Source organism: Xenopus laevis, chromosome 7L, assembly GCF_017654675.1.
Source record: "Xenopus laevis strain J_2021 chromosome 7L, Xenopus_laevis_v10.1, whole genome shotgun sequence".
In the NCBI taxonomy this organism is placed as follows: Eukaryota; Metazoa; Chordata; class Amphibia; order Anura; family Pipidae; genus Xenopus; species Xenopus laevis.
Genome location: NC_054383.1, coordinates 20072492 through 20090266, shown reverse-complemented (window position 1 = coordinate 20090266; position 17775 = coordinate 20072492). Strand labels below are relative to the sequence as shown.

The following is a 17775-nucleotide window of genomic DNA, read 5'->3' as shown; positions in this document are numbered from 1 at the left end:
GTCACTGAACATGATATAAAAGAGATGGTCCCTACCCCAGATGCCTTCATAAAACTAAATTTACATTTTCAGGGTCTGTGGTAGATCTACTATACTATATGAAGGCATCTGGTGTAGGCACCTTTGCTGAAACGCATCTCCATGCTGATTCCTTCAAACTGGACTTTAATACCCCCCTTGAGCTCACTTTTTACCATTACCAAACATTAGATTGTGACAGTATGTCTTGTTGCAGTCAGCCAACCATCCGTTTAGTCAATGGGAAGCAACCAGAGTTTCTGGGACTGTCACAAAGTGTGGGAATGTTCCTCAGCCATTTATGAATATAAAGGAAAATACAGGAGAAAGATTAGAAGAGCAGCTTAGTTCCTTCCAGAGGAACAGGTTCCATCTCTTTGATTTGGCATGGCAGGGCTTCCTATTCAGCAGCTTGGCACGCTGGCACCGTTCACTAATTCTAATTTCATGTTTGCACCAAGACTTCTAAATATTCATCTTGGGATTTATTCCGTTTGCACAGTTCGTTTAAAGCGCCACACACCTTTTGTTCCCACAAATCTTTTTGACCTTTTGAACTAGCTGGAACCGACCAACGTTCTTTTATTCCCTTCTAATCCTCTGGTATAAAAATAATAGGAAGTAAATGGCCTGATGGTCCCCTCTAAGCTCTCTGTTTAAGGTGCTTATGCAAAGTGTCAATAGAAGCAATTGGCCTAACAGTATGACTACATAGTTGCTTGAAAATGGGCTAATCTCTTGCTTGGGTTATTCAGAGGTCAGAAAGGGATTTTTTTTCTTCTCCTCCCTGGCACCCCCCCCAAGTGAATGAGCTTCTCTGTGTTTTTATAAGTCCCTTTTCTGTGGTAATTATGCCCCCAGGCTGTGGAAAGACAGCATTTATCCAATGCAGGAGAAGCAGCAAGTCTTCTTACATGTTTATCAAGTAAATTGGACCTCACAAAGGGTAATTACATATACAGTCAAATGTAGAAGTAACGGGATGATTAGAATTTAATATACTATTTAGCATATGAACGGCGTCCATTGTGGTGGGGAGAATGTTGTTTTTAACCCCAGCAGTGCCACGGGGGTCTTCTTTATCAAGCAGCGACTTTATATCAGCCACACATTTTCTGTCATTTTGCTGTGGCACCCAGGGTGCTTTTGTTTCCAATCACAAGTCGTGGTTTTCGGAATAATTTAACATTCGTGGCCATATACGGTAATATGTTGTTTTATGCCTGACCGATTAAAAAATACATTCTGATGTATAAAGATAAATGTCATCAAAGGTTGCGCACCTGGGTGTCCTGTCCCAAATCTAAATCCTATCCAACCCCTATTTCACTCACAGCTGGGTACCAGTGGGGGGCTACTAACCACCCTCCAGGCCACTGACAGACAGAGAAGTGGGTGATGGGTCAGGGGAGTCCTTCACTTACTTGCAGGGAGACTGTTGCTGTCACCTTCTCAGTAAAGATCTTTTTTATTTTTTAATTCTTTGTTAAAGGAGAAGGAAATTCTTTGTGCACCTGGGAATGCCAAATGTTAGGCACCCCAAGTGATTGTATTTGTTTACCTGAAACCCCAGGCTGGTGCTCCTATCAGTAGAAAACTACACCGGCCCAGGGTTATTCCAGTGAGCACCACGGAGAGATCCTCTTCTGTCTTCCTCTCTCTTGGCACGGCTGTGCATGCGCAGTAGAACAAAAAGCCAAACTTTAACCAAAAAGTCGTCTATTTCGTTAAACTGCAATTGCACCTCCCCCGGGAAATTTGAAAAAAGAAGAAGAGGATCGCTCTGTGGTGCTCACTGGAATAATCCCCCGGGGTTTCAGGTAAGTAAATACAATCACTTGGGGTGACTAACCTTTGGCACCACCAAGTGCACGAAGACTTTCCTTCTCCTTTAAGTTTGATTTGAGTCCTAGTGGGAAGGAACAAGAGGAGTCAATGGAGTTAAGTGCATTACTGTTTTCCTATAGATCTTACATTCTACATATGAAGGGAATTTGGGAAGACAGGGAATAATGCAAACTCATTGCTAAAGAAGTTTCCCTTCATTTATAAGATGCTTCTTTTGAAATAATGATGATGGGAGGTTGTCCAATGTCAAGTGGAACATGTTCCAAAGGCATAAAGCATGAAAAGGGAAGGACCTTACTTTGGAAAAGACTTTGATGGCATGTTGTATAGATAGAGAGAGGTCCTATAATGTGCCTATGATGCATTGACAGAAAGTAAAAAAGGTTTGCTTGCAGGAATTTCATGGGGAACCAGGCTCCCAAAGTTCTAGGGATGCATCGAATCCACTATTTTGGATTCAGCCGAACCCCCGAATCCTTTGTGAAAGATTCGGCTGAATACCGAACCGAATCCTAATTTGCATATGCAAATTAGGGGTGGGAAGGGGAAAACATTTTTTACTACCTTGTTTTGTGACAAAAAGTCACGTGATTCCCCCCCCCTAATTTGCATATGCAAATTCGGATTTGGTTCGGCCAGGCAGAAGGCTTCAACCGAATCCGAATCCTGCTGAAAAAGGCCGAATCCCGAACTGAATCCTGGATTCAGTGAATCCCTACTTATTTCTTGTGTGCAGTTTAATAGCAATGAAGTGGTCCCAGTGCACACCCTTTCCAACCACAGCAATTACAACTTTGGAATGTGCAAAACAGACTCAGCAACAATAAATATATCAGCAGAGGTAGATCTGGAATGTCAGAGACATATTTCCCCCTTGCTGTCTTCATCTCATAGTAGAGTTTGATAAAGGTTGCTTGGGAACTCATGGACGCTTGAGGATATCCCTGATCTACAAAATGACTGCTAATAATGCAGCTTGAACTCCAGCAGCACCGTTCATCAACTAATAATGACATTCTTTCAACCTACCCTGTAGGAATTTGTTTCCAAGTATGGTTCTTGGCAACCACATGGGGTAAAGTTAAACCTCTTAAATGGTTATGAAAATTCCTTGTAGGAAAGCTAGAAACAATGGAAAACCATTCACCACACCCTTATTATTTATTTTGTTTTTTGACTCCCCCTCCTCAAAAAAAAAAAAGCAAGCAACTTACTAAGTGGTGTTGCTGGTCTTGCATGCGGGAACACTTCTAGAACATCCTGCTGGAAGTTGGCAGTCGTTTTGATCATTGATCTGGTAGCCCTATAGTATGGAAACTTTTATTGGACCAGCCTATAATTTAGTTAAACAAAAATACAGCATACATAAAAGGTATTAGACTCTCTTGGTGAGGTTCAAATACAGGTTTAAGAACATGCAATAGAAAGAAATTTATTCAAACCTTGAGTAAAACAAAATATTTGTCCCATTCGCCCTATATGTAAAACCAAACATTCCCTGGAATTCTGGTGTTGATACGAATAGATAGTGTATATTGGGATAATTACATATCGGCTGAATCCTTATAGCCATTACTGAGGTGATCACTGATTCATTCTAATGAACTGCTCGCTGTTTGAAGGTAAGTGTTGACTTCTGTGTTTGATAATGTGAACAATATTCGATAAATGTGGGCCAATAGGCTAAAAGCTTATGGATGTTGAATGCGGTTCCTCCTTATGGAAAATTAAGAAATTTCCCTAAGACCCTAGCTTCAGCCAGATGTTTAGCAGTGGTCCCTAAACTGTGTGGTTGCCCTATATAGTTACTGGAACCTAAGCTGAAGGCCATCTAGGGTGATATTTAGGAATCCTTTCTTAGATGCATTGTAACACTGCCTGAAGGTCAGTTTAGGTGACATTAGTTTTAGCAAAGGTGGCCATACATGGAGAGATCCGCTCGTTTGGCCAAACGAGCGGATCTCCCTCCGATATGCCCACCTTGAGGTGGGCAATATCGGGCTGATCCGATCGTGGGACCTAGGGCCCAACGATCGGATCCTAACGATGCCTAACGGGCGGTCGGATCGCGGGACCACATCAACGAATAGATGCGGCCGCGATCCAACGGGATTTTTTGTCCCATCCGATCGAGATCTGCCCGACTTTCGGCCAGATCTCGATCGGTGAAGCCAGTCGGGGGGCCCCATACACGGGCCAATAAGATGCCGACACGGTCTGTCGGCAGCTTTTATCGGCCCGTGTATGGCCACCTTTAGCAAAACTTCAATGAGGAAGGAAAGGGAACTTACATTTTCTATTTACCCCCTTGCAGTTCTGATTGTTTGGTAACAAAAAATTTGGAAGTTGCCATAGACTTGCATAAAGCACAGTATCAATCAGTGGATCAGTTGGAAATTGGAGAGTATCCTTCATTGTATGGCCACCTTAAGGCTAGACAGGACTTCTGGCCTGTGTCCAGCCTACCAAGCCAGTGTAGTGTAGCTTGTTACTCAATGGTGCAGGCTACATCAGACGTAGCTATGTTGTAACTGGTTGTGTATGTTTTCAAGGTCAACCCCAGAAGTTTTCCAACATTATAATGAGGCAGGCACAGTTATGTGTCCGTGTACAGTATGAATGGAAAAATAATCACCCACTGGGACTTCAGATCCTTCATTTTCTGTCTTGTTTCTTGTGCTGTGCGCATTCAAGGGAGCTGGCTTTTTCCCTTCAAGGACACAGCTTGAAGAGCTTTCTTTCACTTCCCTGGAAATGTTTTAATACCGGCGACTTATTGAAAATGGAATCCAAGATACAGAAATTAAATGGGGTTTAAAATTTACAGACAGCTTTAACTTCATTCTAGGATAACCAAGATAAAATCTGTCTCCTACTGAAGCGCTGGGCTTTTTTTTTTTTTTGCCAAAAAAACGAAGAATGAAAAAAGACACACACAAAGTATTTTTCTAAAGACTTGGGGACAAATTCACTAAACGACGAAGCGCCTAACGCTAGCGTGAATGCGCCAGCGTAGCACATTTTCGTTAATTCGCTGATTCGGACGCTGGCATAAATTTGGTAGTGTTACTTCGCACCCTTACGGCTGGCGAATTTGCGCAACGGACGTAACTACGCAAATTCACTGACGCGGGAATTATTCTGAACGCTACCTTTTACGCCAGACTTCCTTCGCCACCTCAGACCAGGGCGAAGTGCAATAGAGTAGATAGGGATTGCTTCAAAAAAAGTTAAAAGTCCCACGCTGGCGTTTTTTAATTTTTTATGGGTGACAGGCTGAAAAAATTTTTTTGGGGCTACCCTCCTTCCCCCCTACATTTCCTAACTCATGGCACCTTAACTATACAGTGGGCACATGTGTAGGCAAAATAAAAATTTTATTTGCTGTTTTGAAGGTTTCCCATCGCTAGCGTAACTTTGCTTTGCTTGGCGAATTAACACTAGCGTTAACTTCGCAACCTTACGCTTCCCCTGAGCGGATTTTAGTGAATTTGCGTAGCGCTGGCGAAAATACGACTGGCGAAGCGTGGCAAAGCAGACGCTGGCGCAACAACGAATCTTAGTGAATGTCCCACTTATTGTTTAGTTTAGGCAGCCATTGTGGGACAGCTTAAACACACTCGCCACAAATGGATCATAGTATAGATTGAGAAGCCCACTTTTGTAGGGTATGATTAGATCATTATTTTTTGCAAAAATCCACATTATGAGGGTCATTTAAAGACACACTGAATGCAAGTGCACTAAGGGGTATGACGTTCAGAGCCAGCAGGTGCAAGGCAGTGTTGTCCTTATCAGGCCATAACAAAATACAGGGGGGTTTTGAGGCAGCCAAACATTGTGCCTCTCCTGTCAATAGGTGCCTAAAAAAACATAAAGAGGCTTTTTTTAACTAACAAACTCTAAGAAAAATCCAGTATCAAAACAAATAAGCAGTCCACTGTGAAGCCCTCTGTATAAACAAGCCCCATCATTGCCCCCAGCTGCAGCCTATTAGGCCTTCTGATAACAAACTGCTCATTATACTTTATTTTGATTGTGCTTGCTTGGATCAGGAGCAGAATGTGACTTTACATTCATCTTCAGAATTTGCCCCATTTTAGTCCAAAACGAAATGCAAAAAAACATTGATATTTCCTAAATAAACCAATAAAGTATTTTCAGCACAGGCCCTGTTTATTGGGTATACAACCCCTTTTCATGGCTATCAGAAATCAGACACCATCTATGTCCTTTTCCAAATCTAAAGATCGTTCTACGATACGAATGGTGCTCCTATTATATTGTCCTCCATGTCTAGATGGGTAACCATAACACTCTTTTAATGCCCTGTAACCAGTATAATAATTCTACAGCTGTACAGTGTAGAGGTGACAATCTTGTCCTTATCTTGTAGCACTTTCTACGTGTTTCTTATGAAAATGAATTAAATTAAGTACAAAAAAAGCGACAACAAGGAATACATTTAAGGATTTGTATTTGACTACGGACTTTAATGTTCCTCAACAGACAGATTCCATTCCTCAGAGCAGGAATTAGCAAAGTTACTCCATGATAGGATTGCTTTTCTGATTTATGGATTAAAAGGCCGGATTAACAATAAATTCTATTGATTTCCGTAAACCAAACTCGCAGCAGAATTGTTTGCTTGTTTTAGGATTTACATGAAATTAAGTGAAATGCATTTCCTACTTAAATACATATTTGTGAATCTGGTCTCTTTTTCATCTAATTAAATTAAATGTTGTTTGCATAAATGTAAACAGGTTAAAGGGCACCTATCGGGTGAAAAATTGTTTCAACCAGTTTATAGAGCCCGCATTCTGGTTGTGGGAACCAATACAGTTTTCTGGAAAAAATACTGGTAGCCAGTGCTATGCTGCCTGCACCGGGAGAAAAGCTCTGGTTGGAGCAGCCATGCTGGGACACAAGCATGCAAATGAGGCTTAGTGTCCCAGCTTTCTCATTATGCTCATTATGACGTTACAGGCATTCACATAATGGGCATACACATGAGTGTGATCAAATAGAGCTCACTCCCAGTGGGGGAGGTATAGCACTAACTACCAGCATTTTTTGAAGAAAAAATACTTGTTTCCCCCAACCTGAGTGTGGGCTGTATTAGCAGGGTCATACTGGAGGGCCTGGGGTTGCTGTCTCATTGCCTCCCTCTGCCCGCCCCCCAAGCCACGCACTGTGTTTTTGCCGTGACCGGCACGAAGAAGGGTGGTCGCAGCAGGGTGTGGAACTGGGCCGGCAGGGCCCACAAGAGCCGAAGGCCCACCAGGTTTTTTCCCAGTGTCGTGACAGCCCAGTCTGACCCTGTGTATTAGCCTCCACCTCCCGTGGGGTAAACTATGTCCCCCCAATAGGCAGCTAGGACGGACCACTATCCTTTAAAGAGGCATGTGAGCTTCAAGCTTAGGCTTGAAAATGTCTAATGGTAGTTTAGGCAGTATCTTCACCCAACTTGACCACCAATACTCTGCAATAAATTGGGCCACTGATCAGAGCCTAATGAGACCAAGGGAAACCAATTGGGAGAGGACAACATCAGTGAAAGATCTTCAAACTTGCTCTGCCCATATCTGTCTGATTATTTAGGCAAGGCCATCAAGAGGGCCTTATACATGAGCCAATAAGCTACCAACTTAGTCTGGATGGGCCAAATAAGCAACTTTTATAGTCCTGTGTATGGCCACCTCAAGGTTGGACTTGGCCGGCCAACCCAGGTCTGCTCCCCTGCCTGCACCACCCCATAAACATTTCAAATAAAAAGCTAAAAGCTGCATGATTCGGCACTCGCGTGGGGGGTGTAGGTCATGTGGGGGGCCTTGGAGATTGGGAAAGTCGCAGCCCTGGTGGGCAACTGCTGCCCCAGTCCTACATTGGGCCGCCTTAAGATAAACAGAAACAATGTGTAGTGCTATATTCATATTAAGCAAGTCAGAGCTCACTAGTATCTCATGGGATCTGGATGCACATTCCCCAGATCATCATTGTGAGGACCTAGTAGATACCATGAATATCAGCAGGCACTCACAGACCCCACCTCTCATATTGGTTGCATGTAAGTAGCAACAAGCTTGAAAGAAACAGATGAGTATTTAGTAGTTACAGGAGAATAAAACAATGATGTCATAATAGTAATTTCACGTATTACTTAATGGAACCATATATTAGATGAACATAATTCTGCTGATATTTATCACATTTTGCTTTTGTCTTAGAGAAGTTATTACCGAAATCACCTTTAAACTGATAAATTGGTTTACCAAAGAGGATGTTTACTGAAAACTAGCGCCATTAATTCAACGTAAACACGCCCATGTGGCAGAAGACCATTAAAGTAGTGGCTTTTATTTATATTTACCATGTTTTTTTTTTTTTCGTAGAGGAACTTATTGCAGAGAATATCAGTCACTGACAACAGAAGCTCCTGTATCACAAGCCATTGCTGAAAATGATTTCTGTACATGTCACATTCTAAATTTAGGGCACAGACACTCGCTAAGATTCCAGGGAGATTAGTCGCCCAGTGACAAATCTCCTCTTCTTCGGCAACTAATCTCCACAAAAAGCCTTCTCGCAAGCCAGAATGTAAATCGCTGGCGGGATGGCACTCGGAGCACTTCTATTTCTGAAGTCGCCCGAAGTTTCCTAGTTAAGGTGGTGACACAAGCTAAGATTCCAGGGAGATTAGGGTGACTAATCTCCCCAAAAAGCCTTCCCGCTAGCTGAAATGTGAATCGCCGGCAGGATGGCACTCAGATCGCTTCATTTTCCAAAGTCGCCCGAAGTTTCCTCGTAAGGATGGCGACACACGCTAAGATTCCAGGGAGACTATTCGCCCAATGACAAATCTACTCTTCTTCGGGTGACTAATCTCCCTTCCCGCCGGTTAGAATGTAAATCGCCGGCAGGATGGCACTCTGAGCACTTTGTTTTTCGAAGTCGCCAAAGTGTCCTTATGAGGGTGGTGACACACGCTAAGATTCTGGGGAGATTAGTCGCCCAGCGACAAATATCCTCTTCCTCGGGGTACTAATCTCCCAGAATATAAATCGCCAGCGGGATGGCACTCCAAGCGCTTCTTTTCCGAAGTCGCTAGATGTTTCGTCGCGAGGGTGGTGACAAACGCTAAAATTCCAGGGATATTCCTTGCCCGAAGAAGAGGAGATTTGTTGCTGAGCGACTAATCTCCATGGAATCTTAGCGTGTCACCACCCTGAGGCAACTTCGGAAAATTAAGCACTCCGTGTGCCATCCCACCGGCGCTTTACATATAAAGATTGCAGGAAGGCTTTTCGGGGATTTGAAGAGGAGATTTGTCGCTGGGCAACTAATCTCCCAAGAATCTTAGCGTGTGTCACCACCCTTAATGGGCAGGTGGCCACATGGTTAGAAGAACTAGACTGATTTCAACTTCAGCACAAAAAGATAACATGATGTGGTCTGGTATGGACTGCCTACATGTAGTGATATGTTTCTTGGTGGATTGAAAATTCATTCATGTTTGTCAAGAAAGTGCACTTTGAACAATATTAGGCGAAGATCCAGGCATGCGAAGATGTTGGTTAGTTTTGCTCTCTAGATAAAGTGTTAAATAGGGTTGTAATAACAGACAGAGCATATACTAAATGGCTTCTGTAGACAGGATCAGGGCTGGCTGAGAAATTCTGGTGGGCCCTGGCCCTCAGGGGCCCTTCTGCATCAGACCTGCTGCCTGCCTGAGGCCTGCGGGGTGGTAGGAGCGATGTACAACTGAAAAAAGTTTGCTACCACAGCAGGAGGAGGTACATAGTGGGGTGGCGTGTGGTTTGGAACTGGTGTTGGGGTCTTTCATGGTTGGATTGGTGGACCATTGAGGTGACCTCCCTGATGGGGCCATCCGGCACTGTCTGTAGATTTTATATAAATGTTAGGCTCTGTTATATAAATGTCGGCTTGTTTAGGCTCAGTCATTAAAAAGAAGCAGGATTTATAGTCGCCTTTGAAATATAATCACATAATTCACCTATATAAATTGAAAGAAATACTGTAACCATTTAGCATTTTTGATAAACCCCCACAATCAAAACATGACAGTTCCCATTCTTTGCATATTTCCAGGGGGCATAAACAACCTTGATGTGATACTTTAATGAAAATTCCAGGACATATTTAGCCATAATCCCAATCTGCCAATAATCCAGCCCAGTTTTTGGTACCTTGAAATGGCTCAACTTGAAACAAAAACTAGAAAATCTTGATTGTTATCTTATTTATTAAAAAAAAAAACGCCATCAATTTAAACCTGAAAAATCCTCAAACAGCAAAATCACATTCCACTCTTCATTTTCAGTAAGTGCAAAATGACAAATTTATATAGAAACTCACATTTTAAAACAGTTTGAATTTGGATACTTCACCATTCGTTGACTGTTACAGACACTCTCCAGGTTTAAGATCAGAAGATCAGGTGTTTTTGCTGGATATTGTTTGTTGATAAATCCGCCTGTGTGCCAGTCTTCATCGTTGAGGCACTATGTATAATGCTGGAAACGCCTTTTACAAGTATGTTCTTTTATTAATGTACTGTTTGTTGCAGAACTAACGCTGGCTGATTAAATCAATGGCTCCGCCATGAACAGGACATTTTTTTTATATTAATTTTATTTTATTTCAAACCTAAGTTATTTTGCTTGCTGCACCAATCATAGCTGATTGTGTTGTTCTTTGTAGTCTTTGAAAAAGATTAACTGAGGTTGGAGATGGGACAGAGCTTCCCAGCTGCAATACATTTTGATGTAAGTAGACCCCCTCCCCATACAGAATGCACCCTCTTTTTAATCAGCCACAAAATCCTCCAACAAATCTGTAAATTTAATTGCAGGATTTAACCTTTTCTCCTGTTTTTGGCCAATGGTTTTATGGCTTATTTAGTGGCCGTCCAACGACAAACATATACAAGTGAAGGAACTGGAAGAATAATGTACACCAGAGATATTTGAGTGACAGCTGACAGTTAAATAGCGAAGTGAAAGATAAGCACGGTGGGCACCATTGTCTGGGCAGAAGAATTGATTGGGTGCTCACAGCTGGAATTTATGCAGAGTTTTATTCAGCAGAGGAGAGCTATTCTTTCTTCCTTCTGTGCCTGTGGAACTAGGGGAAAAGGCATCCTTCATACTCAGCAATGGCAGGGTCACCCCCTGACCCCAAGTGATTTTTTTGTCCATCCTGAATGGGGCAAAAAGGGCTGCAACCAGCATTCTTCAAAGTGTCTTCCATTGCATTTGTTTTCCTGGCCAGAAAACGTAGGCTTAGTTAAAAAGGGTGGTAAATAGAGCTACTTTGTCCTTTTAATCGTTGACATATAGGGGTAATTAGCTACTAGTAATAACGAATTCCAGAACCGATGTTCACGGGCACTAATAGGCAATTGCATTAATTTTATGTTTGGGGGCTTAGGGAAATCTGGTAAGGTGGTTTATAAAGTGCCAACGTGTAACTTACCATATTTGTAATTGCACCTATTTGTAAAGCTACGGCAGAAATGCAGCTTCAAATTGCATTTGTTTTCTTCCGTCATCTACTTTGACCAACATATCACTGCAATTTAGCAATTTCTCCCTCCCTTTTGGGAGGATAAAGAACTACTTTTGGGTTTAAGTAGTTATCAGTATTTGAAATAATGAGGTTTTGGCAACAAATACATTTCCAGTACTTTATTGACACTTCTACATCCATCTTTGATTTGGCTGAAAATCTTCTGTAGTTTTGTGAACAAGCTAAATGCATCCATAAGCGGCCACGTCCCAAATCTGCATGAAACCTTGCCCAATTTAAGTTAAGCCTTTCCCTTTTTGGGGTCAATGATTCGAGGCCATTGCTTACATGACAAGTATTGGACACACATTCTATTATTACTTCTAATAAATAATTTACTGATCTCTTTTCTGTAAAGTCTGGATTTTGGACATTTACCTCAAGTACCTATAGATCAGTGATCCCCAACCAGTGGCCTGTAAGTAGGGTTTCCACCTGGCCGGGGTTTTACCGTCCTGGCCAGTAAAAATGATGGTTGATGCCAAAGTTATTAATAGGGAAAAAAGATAAATATACAGGAAGGCGGTATTTTTGTTCCAGAAAAGGTGGCAACCCTACATGTAAGTAACATGTTGCTCATCAATCCATGGATGTTGTTTCCAGTGACCTAATAAAACCTTCCTATTTTTGAATTCCTGGCTTAGAGGTACTTTTTTGCAAAAAAACAGGTGTATTGCCAAAAAGTGCTTCCTGAAGGCTGTCAGTCCATGTAGGAGCTACCAAATAGCCATTCACAGACTTTATTTAGCACCACCAGAAATTTTTTCATGTTTGTTTTGCTCCCCAACTCTTTTTACATTTGAGTGTGGCTCAAAGGCAATATAAGTTGGGGACCCCTGCTATAGATAAACCTTCAGTATAAAACTGAATTTGTTTTTTTAAATAAAATTTTGAAATAATTAAAAATGCGTTGCAAAGTAAAGTTGCCCTTGAATAAAGCTTTGACAATTCTGCTTGAAATAAGTGGAAGGTATAATATTAGTTGATATTGGAAGGCAAATTATATTCAAGTTTCACTATGTTTTTGAAGAATTTCCACTACTTTTGTTGGAAAGGTAATTTTTGATGATTTTGATCCTCGTTTTGCCAAAAACTAGATTCTGCAAGACACCATCCACTTCACCAGATCTTGACCAAAGAACCTATTGCATTGAAACGTTATCTTTATAACTGAGCTGAAATGAGATTTCTTTCTCAGTGAAAGTGAAACTTTTTATACATAGTTGAAATAAGATATTTTATTTACTACAAAAAAAAAATTAAATTTGACATCTGGGTTTTAGAGCTGGTGCCGCTGCCGGTGAGCATTGTGGTAGAATGTAACTCAGGAAAGTTTGTAAGCAAAGTACTTAATGGTAACAAACAGTAACAAACCTGGAAAGGAAGTCGGTTTAAATGGCTTAAATGGATTATGGTTTGAAACCCGAATAAAAGGGATAGCTGTTTTAGTTCAGTCACATTAGCTTTTAAAAGATTACCTCAGTATTGACCTGAAGGCCGTTGAGGTGGACCTTAGGATAATGATAGGGATGAGGAGATCATTCTGTTTGTGTTTAGGAATCAGGGATTCCCTGGTGAATTTTGGAAGGAGCTCGCTGCATTTTAAGTCTGGGATTCTCCACTGAAGACAAACTAATTGCCGTTGTCCCAGGCACTTAATTAGGGCAAAGTAAAACCCTTCTTTCCATTAGCCTGGAATTTCATATTCTTTATCTTTTTTTCTGTTTGTGATACTTAGATCAGGGCAATGGAGGAGCTTGTGCAATGTTTTTATTCATTTAAAAATTTGGACGAGGTTCTAGATGCAAAAACAGAGGCAAAGTTGTTTCTGTATAAAGAGGCAATCCATGGGACGCTTGCAGTATTATAGTAGGGAGTAGCGCACCTTTGTACAAATATATATATAAACACAAATGTTGCTCTCATTTCCATGGCAAATTTTGCACCTTATCCACTCTAATCAGTGAGACCTACAAAATAAATGCAATAAACTATGCCCAGTTCCATAGTTGCCACAAATTTTGCATTTGCTTATTGTCCATTGATCAGTGTAAAAGTAATCGCCGTGACAGTTTAGACCCTTTGGCAGTGAACATCTAGGGATGGCTATTTTTATATATAATATTATATATAACAAGCAAGCTGGAGCACTCACATAAAAAATTGGGCAACTGCCTGGGTGCTGGTTATATAATAATACAAATAACAACAAAAAACCGCACTCACAGGACTTGATTTAGTGCAAACAAAGTGGTCTTATTCCGACGTTTCGGCTCTAACACTCGAGCCTTCTTCAGGACCGACGTTTCGGCTCTAACACTCGAGCCTTCTTCAGGAAGTGAACTTCCTGAAGAAGGCTCGAGTGTTAGAGCCGAAACGTCGGAATAAAACCACTTTGTTTGCACTAAATCAAATCCTGTGAGTGCGGTTTTTTTGTTGTTATTAATATTATAAATATATATATATATATATTTATATATATAATATTTTTATTATATTTATTGATTTTATTCTATACCAAATGTGCCAACCAGTTAGCAAAGAATGCTTCATTCTATGCAGCAAATGGTGGATCCTGGATTCTGTGCATCCCTAAAATAAACCCAATAGGCTGGTTTTGCCTCCAACAAGGATTCATTATAACTTAGTTGGGGTCAAGTACAAGGTAGAGGTATGGGATCCCTTATCCGGAAACCCGTTATCCAGAAAGCTTTGAATTACGGGAAGGTCGTCTCCAATAGACACCATTTTATCCAAATAATCCACATTTTTAAAAATGATTTCCTTTTTCTCTGTAATAATTAAACAGTATCTTGTACTTGATCCCAACTAAGATATCATTAATCCTTATTGAAAACAAAAGCAGCCAATTGGGTCTATTTAATGTTTAAACGGTTTTCTAGTAGACTTAAGGTATGAAGATCCAAATTACGGAAAGATCCATTATCCGGAAAACCCCAGGTCCCAAGCATCCTGGATAACAGGGTCCCATACCTGTATTGTTTTATTATTACACAGAAAAAAACAAAGTCGTTTTTAAAATTTTGGATACAATAGAGTCTACAGGAGACAGCCATCCCATAATTCGGTGCCTTATGCATAAAGGGTTTCCGTTACCGATACAACGTATTTCTGGTACATCGTTTTTTTAACCATTTTCCCTGGGAATGTTAATACTATCCTCTATGCTGGAGCTATTTGAGGGGGTTATGTTTGAACACTCACAGAAAATTATGTAAATATTTCTCTGTATAACACATAAGAAGTCTCATGTACCAGCTGCAAGTGCATCTTACAGAAATTGACGCATATGTTGGAGCGTATTGACGCCATTCGTTAATGATAAATTATTAAGCTGGAAGTCTGGAATTATTCTGGGGCAAATGCTGCATTTTGGGTAAAACTCACAACAATTTGCAAAATTTGGCTTGCCCTGTTTTACATTATGCAGGTTCTACCTTGAACCCTGAGGCCCAGCTCCTCTTATTCCTTGAATGGAGTGCAAGAGCTGACCATCACTTTAACAGTGTGTGGGCAGTAAGTGGACAACACAAGGGAGTTCCCAGAAATGATCCCTAAGCTGTGTATCTAAATGTGTGACCTGGGGAGTATTGAAGAGCACAAGGTGCTAGGGTGCCCTTCTTAGGGAGCGTCATTTTATTGCAGTGGTTTGATGCTCAGATCACTACACTGGGCAGCATCGCTGGACACCTGGGTGCAATGCTGCATGCATTAGTGCTCAAGTATTTGTGCATGGTGATGCTGTTATATTGCCTTACTGTGCAAAATTACTTATGAAATGTTGTAATTTTGTATATTTCAGCTGCTGGACCTGTTTATGGTGTGGGACTGGTCAACTTACTTAGCTGATTATGGACAGCCAACCTCCAAATACCTGAGAGTGAATCCAAGCACAGCCCTGATTCTGCTGGAGAAGTGAGTATACACCTGCAGATCTGACTGTTGCAAGAATTGCATTGGGTTTGTGTGGATTGTGCAGTCTGTTTTGGAGTGAGAAGGTTTGTGCGCATCTGTATATCTGTCTGTGGCTTAGACTATATCATGCAGCAGGACCCATGCAATGGCAATAGGAATGGCTTGTGCTGCATCAGTTTTACAGTTCGACTGGTCAAATCTAAACCATCTGCAGGATACAGAAGTACATCAGACCTAATATTGGCTGTAGTCCTGTTTTTATCGCATATCTGTTTGTGTCCCCATGGATTTACTTGACCTCAAACTTTCTCCTCCAGGATGAAGGACAGCAGCAAGAAGAACAACATCTTTTCTCAGTTCAGAAAGAATGACAGAGACAAACAGAAGTTAATGGAGACTGTTGTGAAGCAACTCAGGAGTCTGGTGAACGGGATGTCTCAGCACTCGTAACATTCAGCTCTGCACAACCCTATCCACATCTGCTCTTATATCAGTCAAGAGATTCACTGCCCTCATATTAGTCATGGGATATCCATTTGTGCTCCATTGTCCCAATAGCAGACAGGGAATAGCCATAATGTCATCCACTGCCTTCATACCGATCAGGGGATTCTAATATTGTGCATCACTGCCTTCATAATAGTTATGGAATAGCATTATTTTGCCCCACTGCCCCTACACCAGTCATGGAATACCCATATTGTGCCCCTGCATCAGTCAGGGAATACCAAAATTGTGCACCATTACCCCCATCTCAAAAAATTTTGAGATTCGACTTGAAGGGATACAAGTGTAAGCCGGACAAGGAGTGCGAACTTATCTAAACCGTTTTTGGCTTTTATTTGACCATTACCCACATATCAGTCGGGGGATACCAATAATGTGCACCATTACCCCTATACCAGTCAGGAGAACTGTATAATGTACATTACTACCAGGGCTGTATTTAGATCCGATGCTGCCCTAGGTACCGGACCTAAACACGCCCTTTCGTTGTGCGTGTGACATCACACGCCGTATGCCGCAGAAGTGACATCAGCACGCAATGTGCTTGACGTCGCTTCTGCATGAATCCTCCCCTCACACACCCCCAGCTCGGTCACCGGATCTCCTATGGAAATCTGTGGCGGAAGGTGGGGGAATTTTTTAAAAAAACAACAAAAGATGGCAAAAATAGGCACCTGAGGGCTGCCTCCAAAACCGTGCCGCCCTAGGCACAGCCCCTCGGGTGCCTTAATATAAATTAGGCTGCATGCCGACCTTAAAATGGGGCCGCCCCTACAATCATGCCATCCTAAGCCCAGGCCTTTGTGGCCTCACCACAAATCCGGGCCTGCCCACATATCAGTCAAAGGATACCAATTATGTGCGCCACTGCCCCCATACCAGTCAGGAGATACCCATATGATATGCCACTGCCCTCTTACCAGCAAGGGGTTTCACGGGGTGCCACATTTGTCAAAGGTCGAATTTCGAATTCATGTGAGTTTTTAAAAACTCCCATAAATTCGAAATTCGACCCATCGAATTAAAGAAAATTGAATTTTTAAAACTCGGACGAATTAAATCGACCCGAAAACTTGAGTTGAACTCGATTCTGATTTAAAAAGCCTGCAGACAACTCCAAATTGATCCCTAGACGTCTCCCATTGACTTAAACAGCAATTCGGCAGGTTTTAGGTGGTGAATAGTCGAATTTGAATTTTTTTAAAAAAGTATGATAAATCTCGAAAATCGAATTCAATTTTTCTTAAAATACTCGAATAGAATTTGAATAATTTCCTAGTCGAATTTGACAGTTTTGACCATAAAAAAATTAATTTAATTTAGAATTTTCAATTCGATCCTTGATAAATCTGCCCCTTAATGTCCATCTCTGCCCTCATACTAAGTGGATAATGCCCAAGACTGTCCTCACCATACAGAGGATACCCAGCATCAGGTCCGGACTGAGAATTAAAATAGGCCCTGGCATTTCAGGTACACAGAGGCCCAATCAGCCTACATAGAGGCCCAAACAGCCCCCCACCAGCCCACTAAATACTGACTTTCTATGGCACCTTATAGCAGCCCCTCTGGCATTTGCCAGAACCCACAGATTGCCAGTCCAGGCCTGCCCAGCATTGCCCTTATATCACCCACAATGCCCAATACTGCCCTTTTTGTAGTCATAATGCACAACAGGCCAACACTGCAATCACAACAGCCATAGCGATTTCTCATAGAATTTTACTTTATCCCCCAGCTAGGCCCAATTGGCACCAATTGAGTGACGTGAGTGACGTGAATTGAATGATCTTTTGAGAATGCAGGGGTCCCTCTTCACTTTATCTCTGAAAGAGGTCACAGCAGTGTGCCGGCAGAATTGTAAGAAAAATCCCA

At 41.7% G+C, this 17775-nt stretch overlaps 1 protein-coding gene across 4 annotated transcripts in view; it reads left to right on the top strand.

Annotated features, from left to right (window-relative positions):
- Window positions 1-16866, top strand: part of exoc6.L (exocyst complex component 6 L homeolog) — a 176479-nt gene extending 159613 nt beyond the window's left edge. For all 4 annotated transcript variants that reach the window (XM_041568650.1, XM_041568648.1, XM_018225184.2 and 1 more), the window contains 2 exons: window positions 15281-15393; window positions 15711-16866. In XM_041568650.1, the coding sequence (XP_041424584.1) occupies window positions 15281-15393; window positions 15711-15843 (246 nt within the window). In that variant the 3' untranslated portion in view covers window positions 15844-16866. The remainder of the gene's footprint in view (window positions 1-15280; window positions 15394-15710) is intronic.
- The last annotated feature ends 909 nt before the right edge of the window (window positions 16867-17775 follow it).